Source organism: Ursus americanus, chromosome 16, assembly GCF_024610735.1.
Source record: "Ursus americanus isolate L20-20 chromosome 16, mUrsAme1.1.p, whole genome shotgun sequence".
NCBI lineage: Eukaryota > Metazoa > Chordata > Mammalia > Carnivora > Ursidae > Ursus > Ursus americanus.
Window position 1 is genome coordinate 6282609 of NC_142142.1, and position 15829 is coordinate 6298437.

The 15829-nt window shown below is 41.9% G+C and overlaps 3 protein-coding genes across 3 annotated transcripts in view; 2 read left to right on the top strand and 1 right to left on the bottom strand.

Moving 5' to 3' along the window:
- Positions 1–15829, bottom strand: part of LOC123782525 (uncharacterized) — a 382057-nt gene that overhangs the window by 118105 nt on the left and 248123 nt on the right. The window lies entirely within an intron of this gene.
- On the top strand, positions 4125–5138 carry LOC123782569 (olfactory receptor 52R1-like). The gene has a single exon (XM_087868524.1). It carries the CDS (start codon positions 4140–4142, stop codon positions 5136–5138), a length of 999 nt encoding a protein of 332 aa, XP_087724650.1. The 5' UTR covers positions 4125–4139.
- On the top strand, positions 14349–15296 carry LOC123782542 (olfactory receptor 52R1-like). Its single transcript, XM_045782768.2, has one exon. The coding sequence runs from the start codon at positions 14349–14351 to the stop codon at positions 15294–15296; it is 948 nt and encodes a 315-aa protein (XP_045638724.2).

Consider the following 15829-nt stretch of genomic DNA (forward strand, 5'->3'; position numbering starts at 1 on the left):
TGAGTGAGGAGGGCCTTCCAGCTTCACCAAGTTTCAAAAAGAACTATGGCGAGACCTCCATCTGGAAGTCCTCTTGCCTCTCCTGATAGGAAGTGGGAGGGCCTCAGGACCAGAGCTACTTAGGTACATATGAAAGCACCAACAGATTGTCCGCACTTCTTCAAACCCACACATTTTGCCTATACACACCCGTCTATCTACACACTGATATAGCATTTCACACTATCAGCTTTGGAGCTCAGCATATGTACACAGTGTACGCAGTGCTCTTGTACTCACAGAGCCAAGTTATTCCAATTAATATGTATACTTAATGCAAATGGTTATTCACACCTACACAAACACGTTATACACAGACCATTCACATTCAAATCCAGGCCTTATACACATGTCTATTAACACATCTCTCAAATGCTCACAGCAACAAACATATCAACACACCTTCACACTATATAAAGTATCTCAATGGTAAATAAACATACTCTGGACTAACAAAAAATACATGCATACAGATAAGCTCACAATTAAGTATTCTCCACAACACACATGCTTTCCCATGCACTCAATTCCCCAGCCTTTGCTTTTATGTATACAGAGAGAGGCAAGTTAGGGGTTAATGCTTCCAGCTTTAGACTCTTGTCTCAGAGGAAGCCAGAGATTGAGGCAGGGGGGCCTACCAGGAGGGGGAGAACTCATGCTTGGGGAAGGGAAAGGCCAGACTTGAACAGGTCTTTAAATAGGTCCTAATCTACAGTCTCTGCTAAAAGCTGAATCACAGGAGCCACGTAGAGCTGCTCATGGTCAGAGATGAAGGAGAGCTCAAGGTGAGTGGTTTCCTTGTAGCCTAGTCATCTCCCCATTTCTCAGAGAAGAGTGGGACTCACAGAGACTCCAAGTAGCTGGAAGACAAGGCAAGTTACACTGCGCAGAATGGCCTGACTCACTGGGGGCTCCAGGTCCAGAGATCCCTGACTGCTGGATTTCCTTCAGAGATGGGGAGAAGATTCACAGCTCACACTGTGTCCTCCATGGAAATTCTAGAAAAGTAGGAAGGCTGCGTCCACACAATCCCTCCATGAAGAACACTGGATCTGAATCCTACCCTGCTCCAGCATTATTGCTCTATGCCTGGGTTTTAGACACCCCAAAGTGAGAAAATGCTCTAAATTTCCCTGAAACTATTCCTTAGCAAGCTCTCAGCCCATTTTATCCTTTACCCCTCAGGCCTGAGCAACACAGATAACGTGATAGACGTAACTATCTCCACGTAATGGTGGAGTAATTGAAGGCCAACAGAGCCAGTGGTACCAGCATGGATTCAAACCCACACTCACAGATGAAAGCTGAGCTCCATCAGTGTGAGAACAGTGTTCTTTCTTTCTTTCTTTCTTTCTTTCTTTCTTTCTTTCTTTCTTTCTTTCTAAGATTTTATTTATTCATTTGTCAGAGAGAGAGAGAGAGAGCACAAGCAGGGGGAGCAGCTGACAGAGGGAGAAGCAAGCTCCCGACTGAGCAAGAAGCCTGATGCAATACTTGATCACAGGACCCTGGGACTGTGACCTGAGCAGAAGGCAGACACTTAACCGACTGAGCCACCCAGGCATGCTGAGAACATAATTCTTTTAACCATATTTTCTGAACCAAAAGCTATGCCAAGTTCTCACAAGTTACATTGTACTTTGGAGAACAGAAAAATCGACTCTGAAGTTCAGTGTGTGATCAACCTAGAGATAATGTTGAAAAAGATGACTTAATTCCTTCTGTCAGGGACAGAGACATATTTAAAAGCATGAAAAGGGGGAAGGATTGTAGGGCAAGAAGGGAAATTGCTCTTCTTTTCCACCTCTTGAGGGAATGCATATATCCCTCCCTCCACCCAGCAGCAAGTTGATAACATGTGCCTGCCTCAGAAATAGGATTGCAAACCTCACATACTTCATAAAAATGATCCAAGATTGGTAAACTCCCAGTCCACTCCACATGACTGGGAGCCTTCACTCTGCACTGCCTGAGTGCGTACGTCTGAGGGAAAAAAGGCAAGGGAATTGCTGATAGTGAGGACACCAGATTCGATTCCGTTGTAGATATAGAGAAGAAAGAAAGGCACCTGTTAAGGGACCCCATCTCCTACTTCACATACGGGTCCCAGGCATCTGAGAAGAGTTGCCACCCCACAAGGAGTATGGAGTACAGGTGAGTTCCTCATTAATGCTCATGGGCAGAAACTTATGAGAGTTAAAAACAATAAAATGTAAATGCTTATGGTGTTATTTTTACAAAAATGCAATGTCTTCCACAATTAATTGAAGAGATTATTGTGCACTTTGAGAAACGACAGGTTTAGCAGGAATCTTCACCAGTACCCAGTGCAAGAATGAAGATGGTCTAAGTATGTTTTCCAGGTGCCCATGATCCTCAGTGACCATGTCCTCACAAATGGAGGGTGACAAACAGGAGGCAGAAGGGAGGGAGAGAGGAAGACTCCGGTTCAAACAGCACATATAACTGGAAGAACAGGCCGGGCAGGAGCAGATAAAACTAGAGCCCTCGACCCCAGGTAATGTGTGTGTCTGAATTTTCACCACGACCTGGATAGGAATATTTGTTTTGAGCAAACCTGTAGCTATTATCAAGGTAGGATAGGAAAGCTTCCAATGTAGAGCAAGATTTGTAAAGTCTGAGCCCCATATCTCTCATAATGTTATAATGCTAGGGAAAATCAGAAAGAGGTCAGGTCTATTTGGGATCTCGAAAAAACTCTAATTTTTAGGAACCATTAGGTCTGGTTGAATGAAACACTTGTTAGTCCCAACAGGTGATTTGTTATGGGAGATTTGAAAAGATACTCCTTTTATCTGGTGCTTCTCTTATGGAGGACACTCAATCAAAGATTCAGGTCAACTGAGATGAAATAGTGAAAAGGTGCCTTTAAGAACCAGGTAAGCTTCTGTGTCATGGACTCCTAGGGAGGTGACAGTCACCAGAGGGATCCAACAAGATCGACCATGTAAAGCAAGTATAGGCAGAGGAGGGCATTCAGGTCTTTCACGGGCCAGCACAAGCCAACTCCAGCATGAGAATTATGAATAACTCTCTTGTGGCCATGGAACCAAAGTGGTGTCTAAAAGGTTTCTCCAACGATGTTAAGACATGGCTAAGCAATTAAAAAGTCCTTTTCCACCGAACAATGTCATTTATTTGTTATTTGCTCCAGCAAATGTTTATTAAACCCCTATTCTGTGCCAAGCACATAGGTGCTAGGCATGGTGCACTGTTCAGGGTTCACCTCATGAAAATTTACCATCAGGATAGGATTTAGAAAACTATCGCCTGCAGACCAAATCCAGCTTCCAGACTGTTATTATAAACATAATTGTATTGGCATTCAGCCACACCACACATTTCTGTATTGACTGTGGCTGCTCTCAGGCTACAGGGGTGAAACTGAGTAGTGCAACAGAGGCTGTATAGCCCACAAAGCCTAAAATATGTATAATCTGACCTGTTACAGAAAAAAGTTTGCTGATCTCTAACCTAGGAGGACATTCACTAAAGATAATAGCTTTAATTACAGGTGTACAAACATCAGTCCGTTATCCTCCAGCCCAAATTCTCCTGTTACTCCTAGAGGCGAAGCTAACTCAACATCACTACATACCTTGCTATTAGCCTTTAAGCCAAAGTGTTTTCCAAACTGGCTTCCTACCCTGAAAAGCTGCCTAAGTGGCTTAAACGAAGGGCTGGAAAGAACCTATGGGAAAGGTTAAACAAGTCAGTTAGTTCTGAAGGATAGGAAGGCAAGAATGACTATTACTGACATTATTTGTCAGGATAGTTTTCCCTTAGCAGATTCTACTTTCAAGGAAAATATTGATTCTTCAACAAAAATCACACTTGCAGCTAGTATGCTTTGATTCCATTTTGAATGCCATAAATATGAATGAGGAATAAAGAGTAACATCACTTTATGTGCAAAAATCTATTTATTAAAACAGTTGAAATTCTTCCAGTTTACTGTTAAGCCCAATTGCCCTATTATTCAGTTGAACCTTTCAAAATGTAAAAAATAGTAACAATTACTTGATTATTATCACCTACAGAGAGTAGATTACAATGGCGAACAAGTTAACCATTCTGTGATGCTGGCCTCAGGAAATACCTCTTCACATCCTCTATTCTTCATCCTACTTGGGATCCCAGGACTTGAGAATTACCACTTTTGGATTGCCTTTCCTCTCTGTGCCATGTATCTTGTGGCTATAGTTGGCAATATCATTGTCCTTCATGTAGTCCGAACTGACCACACTCTGCATGAGCCCATGTACCTCTTTCTAGCCATGCTGGCTATCACTGATCTGACCCTCTCCTCTTCCACCCAACCTAAAATGCTGGCTATACTCTGGTTTCATGCTCATGAGATTGAATACCATGCCTGCCTCATCCAGGTGTTCTTCATCCACGCCTTTTCTTCTGTGGAGTCTGGGCTGCTCATGGCTATGGCCTTGGACCGTTATGTGGCTATCTGCTTCCCACTCCACCACTCTACTATCCTGACCCCAGCTATGGTGGGTAAACTGGGAGCGGCAGTGATGATGAGAGGGTTGCTGTGGGTGAGTCCCTTCTGCTTCATGGTCTCCGGGATGCCCTTCTGCCCCAACCACGTCATTCCCCAGTCATACTGTGAGCACATGGCTGTGCTGAAGCTGGTGTGTGCAGATACTAGAGTCAATCGTACATATGGGCTCTCTGGGGCCTTCTCTGTGGCTGGTTTTGATATCATTGTCATCAGTATATCCTATGTGATGATTCTGAGAACTGTTCTGAGGTTGCCCTCTGATGAAGCCCGGCTCAAAGCTTTTGGCACATGTGCTTCCCATATCTGTGTCATCTTAGCTCTTTATATCCCAGCCCTCTTTACCTTCCTCACCCACCGCTTTGGACATCATGTGCCTCGAGTGGTACATATCATGTTTGCTAATATCTATCTACTGGTACCTCCCATGCTCAACCCCATCATCTATGGAGTTAGAACCAAGCAGATCAGGGACAGGGTTATTCAAGAATGTTGTGGAAAAGATCCCCGAGTCAAAGGTCATGGGATCACAACCAACCCCACTGCCACTGATCTGGGATCATAGCATATTAGCACAAAGTCATCTTGTGATACGGACGGATAAAGATGTGGTCCATATATACAATCGAATATTATTCAGCAATCAGAATGGATGAATACCCACCGTTTGCATCGACATGGATGGAACTGGAGTGGATTATGCTAAGTAAAATAAGTCAAGCATCGAAAGACAGTTACCATATGGTTTCACTCATATGTAGAACATAATGTATAGAGTAGAGGACCACAGGGTAAGGGAGGGAAAACTGAATAGGAAGAAATCAGAGAGGGAGACAACCATGAGAGACTCTGGACTCTATGTTACAGAACTGAAGGTTACAGAAGGGAGGGGGGTTTCGGGATGGGGTAACTAGGTGTTGGGTATTAAGGAGCACACATGTTGCGATGAGCACTGGGTGTTATATGCAACTAATGAATCGTTGAACACTACAACAAAAACTTATGATGTACTATATGCTGGCTAACTTAACATAATAAAAAAGTCATGTCTGTGAACAAAAGGCCCAGAGGTTAGCAACCCTACAGAACAAAAAGAATAATTTTCAAAATGCCCAGAACAAGAGATCTCTGAGAGATGTGACTGATCATAAATCCTGAGTTGACTAATGTTTCTCATCATGATGAAACAGTAAAAAATATGTCCACCATTCAAATCAGTGAAGATTTAAACAGAATGCCATCTTCCACAGACCACTAAGTTGAAAATGATTTTTACCCTGCCAGGACAAGTCTAAGTTGCTATACCTTGTTAAAAAGGACATTAGAACTTTTCACCGAAATATATTATAAAGTACATGTATTTTTCCATCTTGGAATCTCTTTATTAAAATAGAATTTGTGGGGGGAAAGTATAAAGACATGTATAGATTCATTATTTATACAACCCAAAACAGAAAAATACATGTCTTGATCTATATGAAGAATGAGCAATTGCATATTATGTATCATTTAACTAGTGTATTTGCAAAACGCATGTAAAGATGTGAAAAATGACCAAGATATAATATTAAAGAAAAAAGAAAAATAACATCTCCCCATAAGGACAATACCAATTCTAAAAAGAGATACATAGGCTTAGAAAAAGATTCTGGGACTACATCTAAATGCTAATGAATTCCAACTCAATACTGAGACTTGTGGTATTTTAATTTTCTTTTTGCACTTTCATATATTTTTAAAACTTATCCTTCATTGAGGAAGTAATTTTAATATGAGAAAAAAATAATTCAGACATGAACAGAAGTGTACAAAAAAGGTTAATTCAGTGCCAAAGCCTAGGGAAATGGAGGAGGCAAGCAGAGAAGATGAAGGACTCCAGAATACAGCAAGTTCCAGAAAAGCTTGAAAATCTCCATGAAAATTGCTGCCAGAATCACAACTTTTTGAGACTGGTAACAGGGAGCATTTGGTAGGCTGAGTGTTGGTTTTTCCTTCCAGAAATTGCCTGTTCCCTGATGGCAATGGATTGCACAATGAAGAATTTTGGAAAAAAATGGAAAAGGAGATTCTCTTCTGAAGATAATTGTATTGTTAATGGTACTGAGAAATTCACTAGAAATCTGAGGATTTGTCAATATTTAATTTCATTTTCAATTAAAATGTTAAGCTGTTTTAGAAAACTATATTTGTTATGATTTTTTCAACTTTATTGTGGCGTACTTACACAAAAAGGTGCATATGTTTGATGTATGCATTTTGGTGACTTTGGACATATGCATACACACATGATAGCATCACCACAAACAAAGTAAAATCATCTATCACAATTACTGCATCTGTGTATTTATCCTCCTTCACCACTCTCCTGTCAAAACCAACAGTGAAGAAAATTCTAGAACTAAGGGACTTATGTTACTAAAACCAACATCAGATGAAGGTGCTTGAAGAGTTAATCAGGAACATGTTTGCTTCTCCCAGGAGAAACAGCTAGAGGAGCCTAAAAGTGTCCCCAGAAATGAATGGCTACTCTGAAGGAGCATTTTCAAGATTTCCAGATATTAGAGATGCAAAGGGATCCTGATCCTGTTCTCAGCAAATCAGTTAATGACTGTGAGTCCCTCTTTTTTCTTTTTAAAATCAGCTTTGTTGCTGTTTAACTTGTGACAATAAAATGTAAATATTTTAACCCATACTTTAAAGAGTTCTGACACATGCATGCCTCTGTAGCTACCAGCCTGATTCAGACACAGAACATTTCCCTCACTTCATAAAGGTACCTTTTTGCCTCTCTGGAGTCAATCACCCCTCTCCACCCCGGCCAGGAAAACCCTGAGTTAATGTCTTTCACTATAGATTAATTGTTCTCTTACTGCCACTTTTGTAAATAAAAGAATAAATAATACATTCTTTTGAGTCCCGTGTCTTTCATTCAGTATAAAGTTTTTCAAATTTAGCCGTACGTTGCATGTATGATAAGTAAGTCATTTCCTGCTAATTCTGAGCAGTGTACTCTATTTTTTCAACATACCCATTGAGGTATTACCATACCAACTGTTACCGTTTTCCTTTGCTTCAGCCCTTCTAGCCTACTTCCAAACATATCCACTTCTTATCTGTCTAGACCTTTGCTCTATATCTTCCCACTTCCCACAGTTGTTATTTTCTAGAACATTCTACGCTCCTCTCAACAACCCTTAGGTCTCACCTAATACCTTCCTTATCAGTGAGATGTTTCTTAACTTATGTATGTCAACTAGTTCTTACTCCCTGTAATTTTCTTTCAACGCAAATATTTGATTTCCTCCCTCCCTTAACACAATGTGTAATTATTTAAATTACTTATTCACCATCTGTTCCTCTGTCTGGAATATAACTTCCATAAAAGTATAGCACAGGTATTCACTATTCTATCCCCAAACCAGGCTACTCCAAAAAACTACTTACAGGAATGAATGCTTAAATGATTATATGGGGCTGGTATGACCGTCACAACAATTCCACTGCTGACCACAGGATGGCATGTGCAGGTCCATTATGGCCTCCATCCTGCCAAATGGGACACCAGATTTTTCAGTCCTAGGGCCTCATTTCATTATTCCCATGGAAACTCTAAAGGATGTTGTTTGTCAAAGCAGATAAATTTGATATATGAAAAACAATTCATCCCCCATTTACTTCTTTTTATTAACAAATATAAACTATTTGGAATATTTCAAATGTCGAGTCAAGAAATACCTATTGGGCGATTATGTTTCTCTAAACATTCTGTAAGAGGATGGGAATAGCATGGAGAACAAGAGAGACTGGCAATCAGAGACCTAGTCAGTAAGAAATGAGCAAAACAAGCACACTGGATACCTACAATATCAGTACAAAAGGAAAACTCATTCCTTAAGCCATGCAGCTCTGTCCTGGTTAGAAGTATTCTTAAAATCAAATCTGTCTGATATGAGAATTACAACCCCAGCTTTCTTTTGAGGTCCATTGGCATGAAAAATGGTTTTCCATCTCTTCACTTTCAGTCTGGATGCATCTTTAGGTACAAGATGAGTCTCTTGTAGACAGCAAATGGATGGGTCATGTCTTATTATCCAATCTGCAACCCTGTGGCACTTTATGGGAGCATTTAGGCCATTCACATTGAGAGTGATTATGGAGAGATATGATTGGAGAGATAGTTGTTGAGGTTATTCACATGAGTATGGTTGAAATGATGAGCTATGAGGACTAGGTTTCATAGACAAGAACTGTAAAAGAAAAGAGGGCTGAAAGGATTGGAAAAAAATATATAAAGTGTTGGAAGGAACTGATGATGTAGAAAACATGGAATGAGTTTTAAAAACAACTAGAAAGATAGGATGGTATAGTTAGAGTGAGATGCTCAGAAATTCAGAGATTGAGTAGCTCTGAGTTATGACAAGGTTCACGACATGTCCGTAAGTGACTGACTATCAACTATGGGGATAAAGGTCAATACAACGGACGATATAGGAGCTATGAAGGTATGAATGTGGATGAGCTCTCGACAGAGTTTCATTGAAGTGTCCCAGGATTATCAGGTCAATATGCTCAACAATGTCTTCTTCCACCAAAACTTCCTTTCCATTTTCTCTGTCTCTCCCCTCACAACCCTATAAAACGTAAATCACATTGGTGTGACTAGAAGACTATAGCAATCAATCTTAACTAGTCTCTCAATACAGCTCACAAATCTTTGCATGTTCTACTGGAGCCTGGGGTTTAGAGAAGGGCTGTGAACAAGGTACCCAAGTCCTCAATCCATCCTGCAGAGATACCAGCTTTGGAAAGACACAAACAATGAGGAGAACTTTAGGAGGGTAAATGAAGAAAGGACTGATCTGTCTGCTGCACACTCATTTCAGCAAGCCATGCCCACTTTAACTTGAAAAAGAGTGTGACTGGCCTCATAAGTAACTTCCACAAGACCTTGGATGTCATGTCTGTTTGGAGCCACTATGGCATTTGGGACTGTGGAAGATGCAAGGGATGAGAAAACTCAGGTCCTATCCTTAGACACCACATCTCATTTGGGGAGAAAAGTTCCTCCATGAAGAAGAAGGAGAAGAAGGAGGAGAGGGAGAAGGAGAAGGAGAAGGAGAAGGAGAAGGAGAAGAAGAAGAAGAAGAAGAAGAAGAAGAAGAAGAAGAAGACAACAATGATGACTAGGAGAAGAGCAGGTGGAGAAGGAGAGGACAAGAAAGAAGAGGAAGGTGAGGGGGAGGTAGGAAAGAAGGAGAGGATGGGGGCAAGAGGGGAAGGGGAGAAGGAGGAGAAAAAGCAAGAAAAGAGAGAGGAGGAGAGCCTGGCACTTTTATCTACTTTCCTAATACCAAATGTTTAACTTACCAAGGCTAAAGGAAGCAGACAAAGAAAAAGAAATTGCAACTAGAGACAAATCCAAAATTACAGTATCAGCCTGATCCCCAAAATAATAAAACCTTGAATCTTTCCTGTATACTTAGACTCCCTAATAAAAACAGTTCTATCCCAGATTTTTGTTATGGTGATATCTTAACATAAATCCTGACCTTTGTGAACATGATGATGGCATTCACCATAAAGAGATTACTGTAAACCTAATAGTCATGGTAACCTTTTGTGTGATTTTTTTTCCCCTATAAATGTATGTTGGGTTGTGGATTTTGTGAGCTTGGCTTCTGAAGTCTGACAGCTTTGAACTCCACAAATAAATCCTCATTTAAAAAAAAAAAATACTTGTTTTTCAAACCTTCATTTGACATATCATACATCAGGGAACACTGAGAAAAAAGAAAAAAGAAAAAACCAGCAAGGACCTGGATGGAGTGTGAGAGGAAGCTGGGCATAAGCTTAGCTGCTCAGGCTGAGTGAGGAGGGCCTTCCAGCTTCACCAAGTTTCAAAAAGAACTATGGCGAGACCTCCATCTGGAAGTCCTCCTGCCTCTTCTGATAGGAAGTGGGAGGGCCTCAGAACCAGAGCTACCTAGGTACATATGAAAGCACCAACAGATTGTCCACACCTCTTCAAACCCACACATTTTGCCTATACACACCTGTCTATCTACACACTGATGTAGCATTTCACACTATCAGCTTTGGAGCTCAGCATATGTACACAGTGTATGCAGTGCCCTTGTACTCACAGAGCCAAGTTATTCCAATTAATATGCATACTTAATGCAAATGGTTATTCACACCTACACAAACACGTTATACACATACCATTCACATTCAAATCCAGGCCTTACACACACGTCTATTAATACATCTCTCAAATACAGCAACAAACATATCAACACACTTTCACACTATATAAAGTATCTCAATGGGAAATAAACATACTCTGGACTAACAAAAAATACATGCATACATATAAGCTCACAATTGAGTATTCTCCACAACACACATGCTTTCCCATGCACTCAATTCCCCAGCCTTTGCTTTTATGTATACAGAGAGAGGCAAGTTAGGGGTTAATGCTTACAGCTTTAGTCTCTAGTCTCAGAGGAAGCCAGAGATTGAGGCAGGGGGGCCTACCAGGAGGGGGAGAACTCATGCTTGGGGAAGGGAAAGGCCAGACTTGAACACGTCTTTAAATAGGTCCTAATCTACAGTCTCTGCTAAAAGCTGAATCACAGGAGCCAGTTAGAGCTGCTCATGGTCAGAGATGAAGGAGAGCTCAAGGTGAGTGATTTGCTTGTACCCTAGTCATCTCTGTGTTTCCCAGAGAAAAGTTGGACTCACGGAGGCTCCAAGTAGCTGGAAGACAAGGCAAGTTACATTGTGCAGAATGGCTTGACTCACTGGGGCCTCCAGGTCCAGAGATCCCTGACTGCTGGATTTCCTTCGGAGACTGGGAGAAGATTTACTGCTCACACTGTGTCCTCCATGGAAATTCTAGAAAAGTAGGAAGGCTGCGTCCACACAATCCCTCCATGATGGACACTGGATCTGAATCCTACCCTGCTCCAGCATTATTGCTCTATGCCTGGGTTTTAGACACCCCAAGGTGAGAAAATGGTCTAAATGTCCCTGAACTATTCCTTAGCAAGCTCTCAGCTCATTTTCTCCTTGACCCTTCAGGTGTGAGCAACACAGCTAACCTGACAGATATAACTATCTCCACTTAATGGTGGAGTAATTGAAGGCCAACAGAGCCAGTGGTACCAGCATGGATTCACCCACACTCACAGGTGAAAGCTGAGCTCCATCAGTGTGAGAACAGCATTCTTATAACCATATTTTCTGATCCAAAGGCTATGCCAAGTTCTCACAAGTTAGATTATACATTTACAGAAGAGAAAAATCAACTCTGAAGACCAGTGTGTGATCACCCCAGTGATAATGTTGAAAAAGATGACTTAATTCCTTCTGTCAGTAAGCACTAGGCTCACTAGAGGTCTAGCCCATGTGGGGCAGCAACAAGGACATATTGAAAAGCAGGAAAAGGGGGAAGGAATGTTGGGCAAGAAGGGAAATTGCTCTTCTTTTCCTACTCTTGAGGGAATTCATATACCCCGCCCTCCACCCAGCAGCAAGTTGATAACATGTGCCTGCCTCAGAAATAGGATTGAAAACCTCACACACTTCACAAAATGATCCAAGATTGGTAAATTCCCAGTCCACTCCACATGACTGGGAGCCTTCACTCTGCACTGGCCGAGTGCATAAGTCTGAGGGGAAGAAAGGCAAGGGAATTGCTGTTACTGAGGACACCAGATTCGATTCGGTTGTATGGAAGAAAGAAAGGCACCTGTTAAGGGACCCCATCTCCTACTTCAGAAACGGGTCCTAGGTCACCACCTGAGAAGAGTTGCCACCCCACAAGGAGTATGGAGTACAGGTGAGTTCCTCATTATGGCTCATGGGCAGAAAACTTGTGAGAGTTAAAAACAATAAAATGTAAATACTTATGGTGTTATATTTACAAAAATGCAATGTCTTCCACAACTAATTAAGGAGATTATTATGCACTTTGAGAAATTGCAGGTTTAGCAGGCATCTCACCAGTACCCAGTGCAAGAATGAAGATGGTCTCAGCATGTTTTCCAGGTGCCCATGAGCCTCAGTGACCATGTCCTCACAAATGGAGGGTGACAAACAGGAAGCAGAAGGGAGGGAGAGAGGAAGACTCCGGTTCAAACAGCACATATAACTGGAAGAACAGGCCGGGCAGGAGCAGATAAAACTAGAGCCCTCGACCCCAGGTAATGTGTGTGTCTGAATTTTCACCATGACCTGGATAGGAATATTTGTTTTGAGCGAACCTGTAGCTATTATCAAGGTAGGATAGGAAAGCCTCCAATGTAGAGCAAGATTTGTAAAGTCTGAGCCCCATATCTCTCACAATGTTATAAAGCTAGGGAAAATCAGAAAGAGGTTAGGTCTATTTGGGATCTCGAAGAAACCCTTTTTAGGAACCATTACGCCTGGATGAATGAAACATTCGTTAGTCCCAACAGGTGATTTGTTATGGGAAGAGATACTCTTCTTGTCTGGGTGCTTCTGTTATGGAGGAGACTCAAACAAAGATTCAGGTCAACTGAGATGAAATAGTGAAAAGGTGCCTTTAAGAACCAGGTAAGCTTCTGTGTCATGGACTCCTAGGGAGGTGACAGTCACCAGAGGGATCCAACAAGATCGACCATGTAAAGCAAGTATAGGCAGAGGAGGGCATTCAGGTCTTTCACGGGCCAGCACAGCAGACTCTAGCATGAGAATTATGTATAACTCTCCTGTGGCCGTGGTGCCAAAGTAGTGTCTAAAGGTTTCTCCAACAATGTTAAGATTTGGCTAAGCAGTGAAAAAGTCCATTGCCACTGAACAACGACATTTATGTGTTATTGGCTTCAGCAAATGTTTATTAAACCCTTATTCTGTGCCAAGCACAGAGGTGCTAGGCATGGTGCACTTTTCAGGGTTCCCCTCATGAAAATTTACCATCAGGACAGGAATTTGAAAACTATAGCCTGCAGACCAGATCCAGCTTGCAGGCTATTTTTATAAATAAAATTGTATTGGAATGTAGCCCCACTCACACATTTCTGTATTGACTGTGGCTGCTCTCAAGCTACAGGGGCGAAACTGACTAGTCACAACGGAGGCTGTATAGTGCACAAAGCCTAAAATATGTATGATCTCACCTTTTACAAAAAAGTTTGCTGACCTCTGATCTAGGAGGACATACGCTAAAGATAATAGGTTTAATTACAGGTGTACAATTGTCAGTTATCCTCTAGCCCAAATTCTCCTGTTACTTCTAGAGTCAGAGCTAACTCAACATCACTACATACCTTGCTATGAGCCTTTAAGCCAAAGCGGCTTCCAAACTGGCTTCCTACCCTGAAAAGTAGCCTAAGTGGCTTAAACAAAGGGCTGAAAAGAACCTATGGGAAAGGTTAAACAAGTTAGTTAGTTCTGAAGGATAGGAGGGCAAGAATGACTTATTACTGACATTATTTCTCAGGTTAGTTTTCCCTTACCAGATTCGATTTTCAAGGAAAATATTGATTCTTTGACAAAAATCGCACTTGCAGCTAGTATGCTTTGATTCCATTTTGAATGACATAAATATGAATGAGGAATAAAGAGTAGCATCACTTTATGTGCAAAAATCTATTTATTAAAACAGTTAAAATTATTCCTTTAACATTAAACCTTTTTACTCTATTATTAAATTGCTCTTTCCAAAAGAGTATAAATAATAATATTCATTTGATTATTATCACCTATATAGAGTACATACCTTCTCAGGGGAGAACAATATAACCATTCTATGATGCTGGCTTCAGAGAATAGCTCTTCACAACCTGCGTCCTTCATCCTACTTGGGATCCCAGGACTTGAGAATTACCACTTTTGGATTGCCTTTCCTCTCTGTGCCATGTATCTTGTGGCTATAGTTGGCAATATCATTGTCCTTCATATAGTCCGAATGGACCACACTCTGCATGAGCCCATGTACCTCTTTCTAGCCATGCTGGCTATCACTGATCTGACCCTCTCCTCTTCCACCCAACCTAAAATGCTGGCTGTACTCTGGTTTCATGCTCATGAGATTGAATACCATGCCTGCCTCATCCAGGTGTTCTTCATCCACGCCTTTTCTTCTGTGGAGTCTGGGCTGCTCATGGCTATGGCCTTGGACCGTTATGTGGCTATCTGCTTCCCACTCCACCACTCTACTATCCTGACCCCAGCTATGGTGGGGAAACTGGGAGCAGCTGTGATGATGAGAGGGTTGCTGTGGGTGAGTCCCTTCTGCTTCATGGTCTCCGGGATGCCCTTCTGCCCCAACCATGTCATTCCCCAGTCCTACTGTGAGCACATGGCTGTGCTGAAGCTGGTGTGTGCAGATACTAGAGTCAATCGTGCATATGGGCTCTTTGTGGCCTTCTCTGTGGCTGGCTTTGATATCATTGTCATCAGTATATCCTATGTGATGATTCTGAGAACTGTTCTGAGGTTGCCCTCTGATGAAGCCCGGCTCAAGGCTTTTGGCACATGTGCTTCCCATATCTGTGTCATCTTAGCTTTTTATATCCCAGCCCTCTTTACCTTCCTCACCCACCGCTTTGGACATCATGTGCCCCGAGTGGTACATATCATGTTTGCTAATCTCTATCTACTGGTACCTCCCATGCTCAACCCCATCATCTATGGAGTTAGAACCAAGCAGATCAGGGACAGGGTTATTCAAGGATGTTGTGGAAAAGATCCCTGAGCCAAGGGTCATGGAATCACAACCAACCCCACTGCCCCACTCTCCTGACACATCACATATCAGAACAAAGTCATCTCTGCGACAAAAGGCCAGAGATTAGCAACCTTGCAGAACAAAAGGAACAATTTTCAAAATGCCCAGAACAAGAGCTTTCTGACATGTGATTGATCATAAATACTGAGTTGACTAATCTTCATCATCACAAGAAAACTGTAAAAAGATATGTCCACCTATCATATAAATGAAGATTTGTACAGAATGCCAATGTCCACAGACCACTAAGTTGAAAATGATTTTTACCCTGCCAGGACAAGTCTAAGTTGATATACCTTGCTAAAAAGGAGATTAGAACTTTCCACCAAAAGAATTATAAAGTATCGGGGCGCCTGGGTGGCACAGCGGTTAAGCGTCTGCCTTCAGCTCAGGGCGTGATCTCGGCGTTATGGGATCGGGCCCCACATCAGGCTCCTCTGCTATGAGCCTGCTTCTTCCTCTCCCACTCCCCCTGCTTGTGTTCCTTCTCTAGCTGGCTG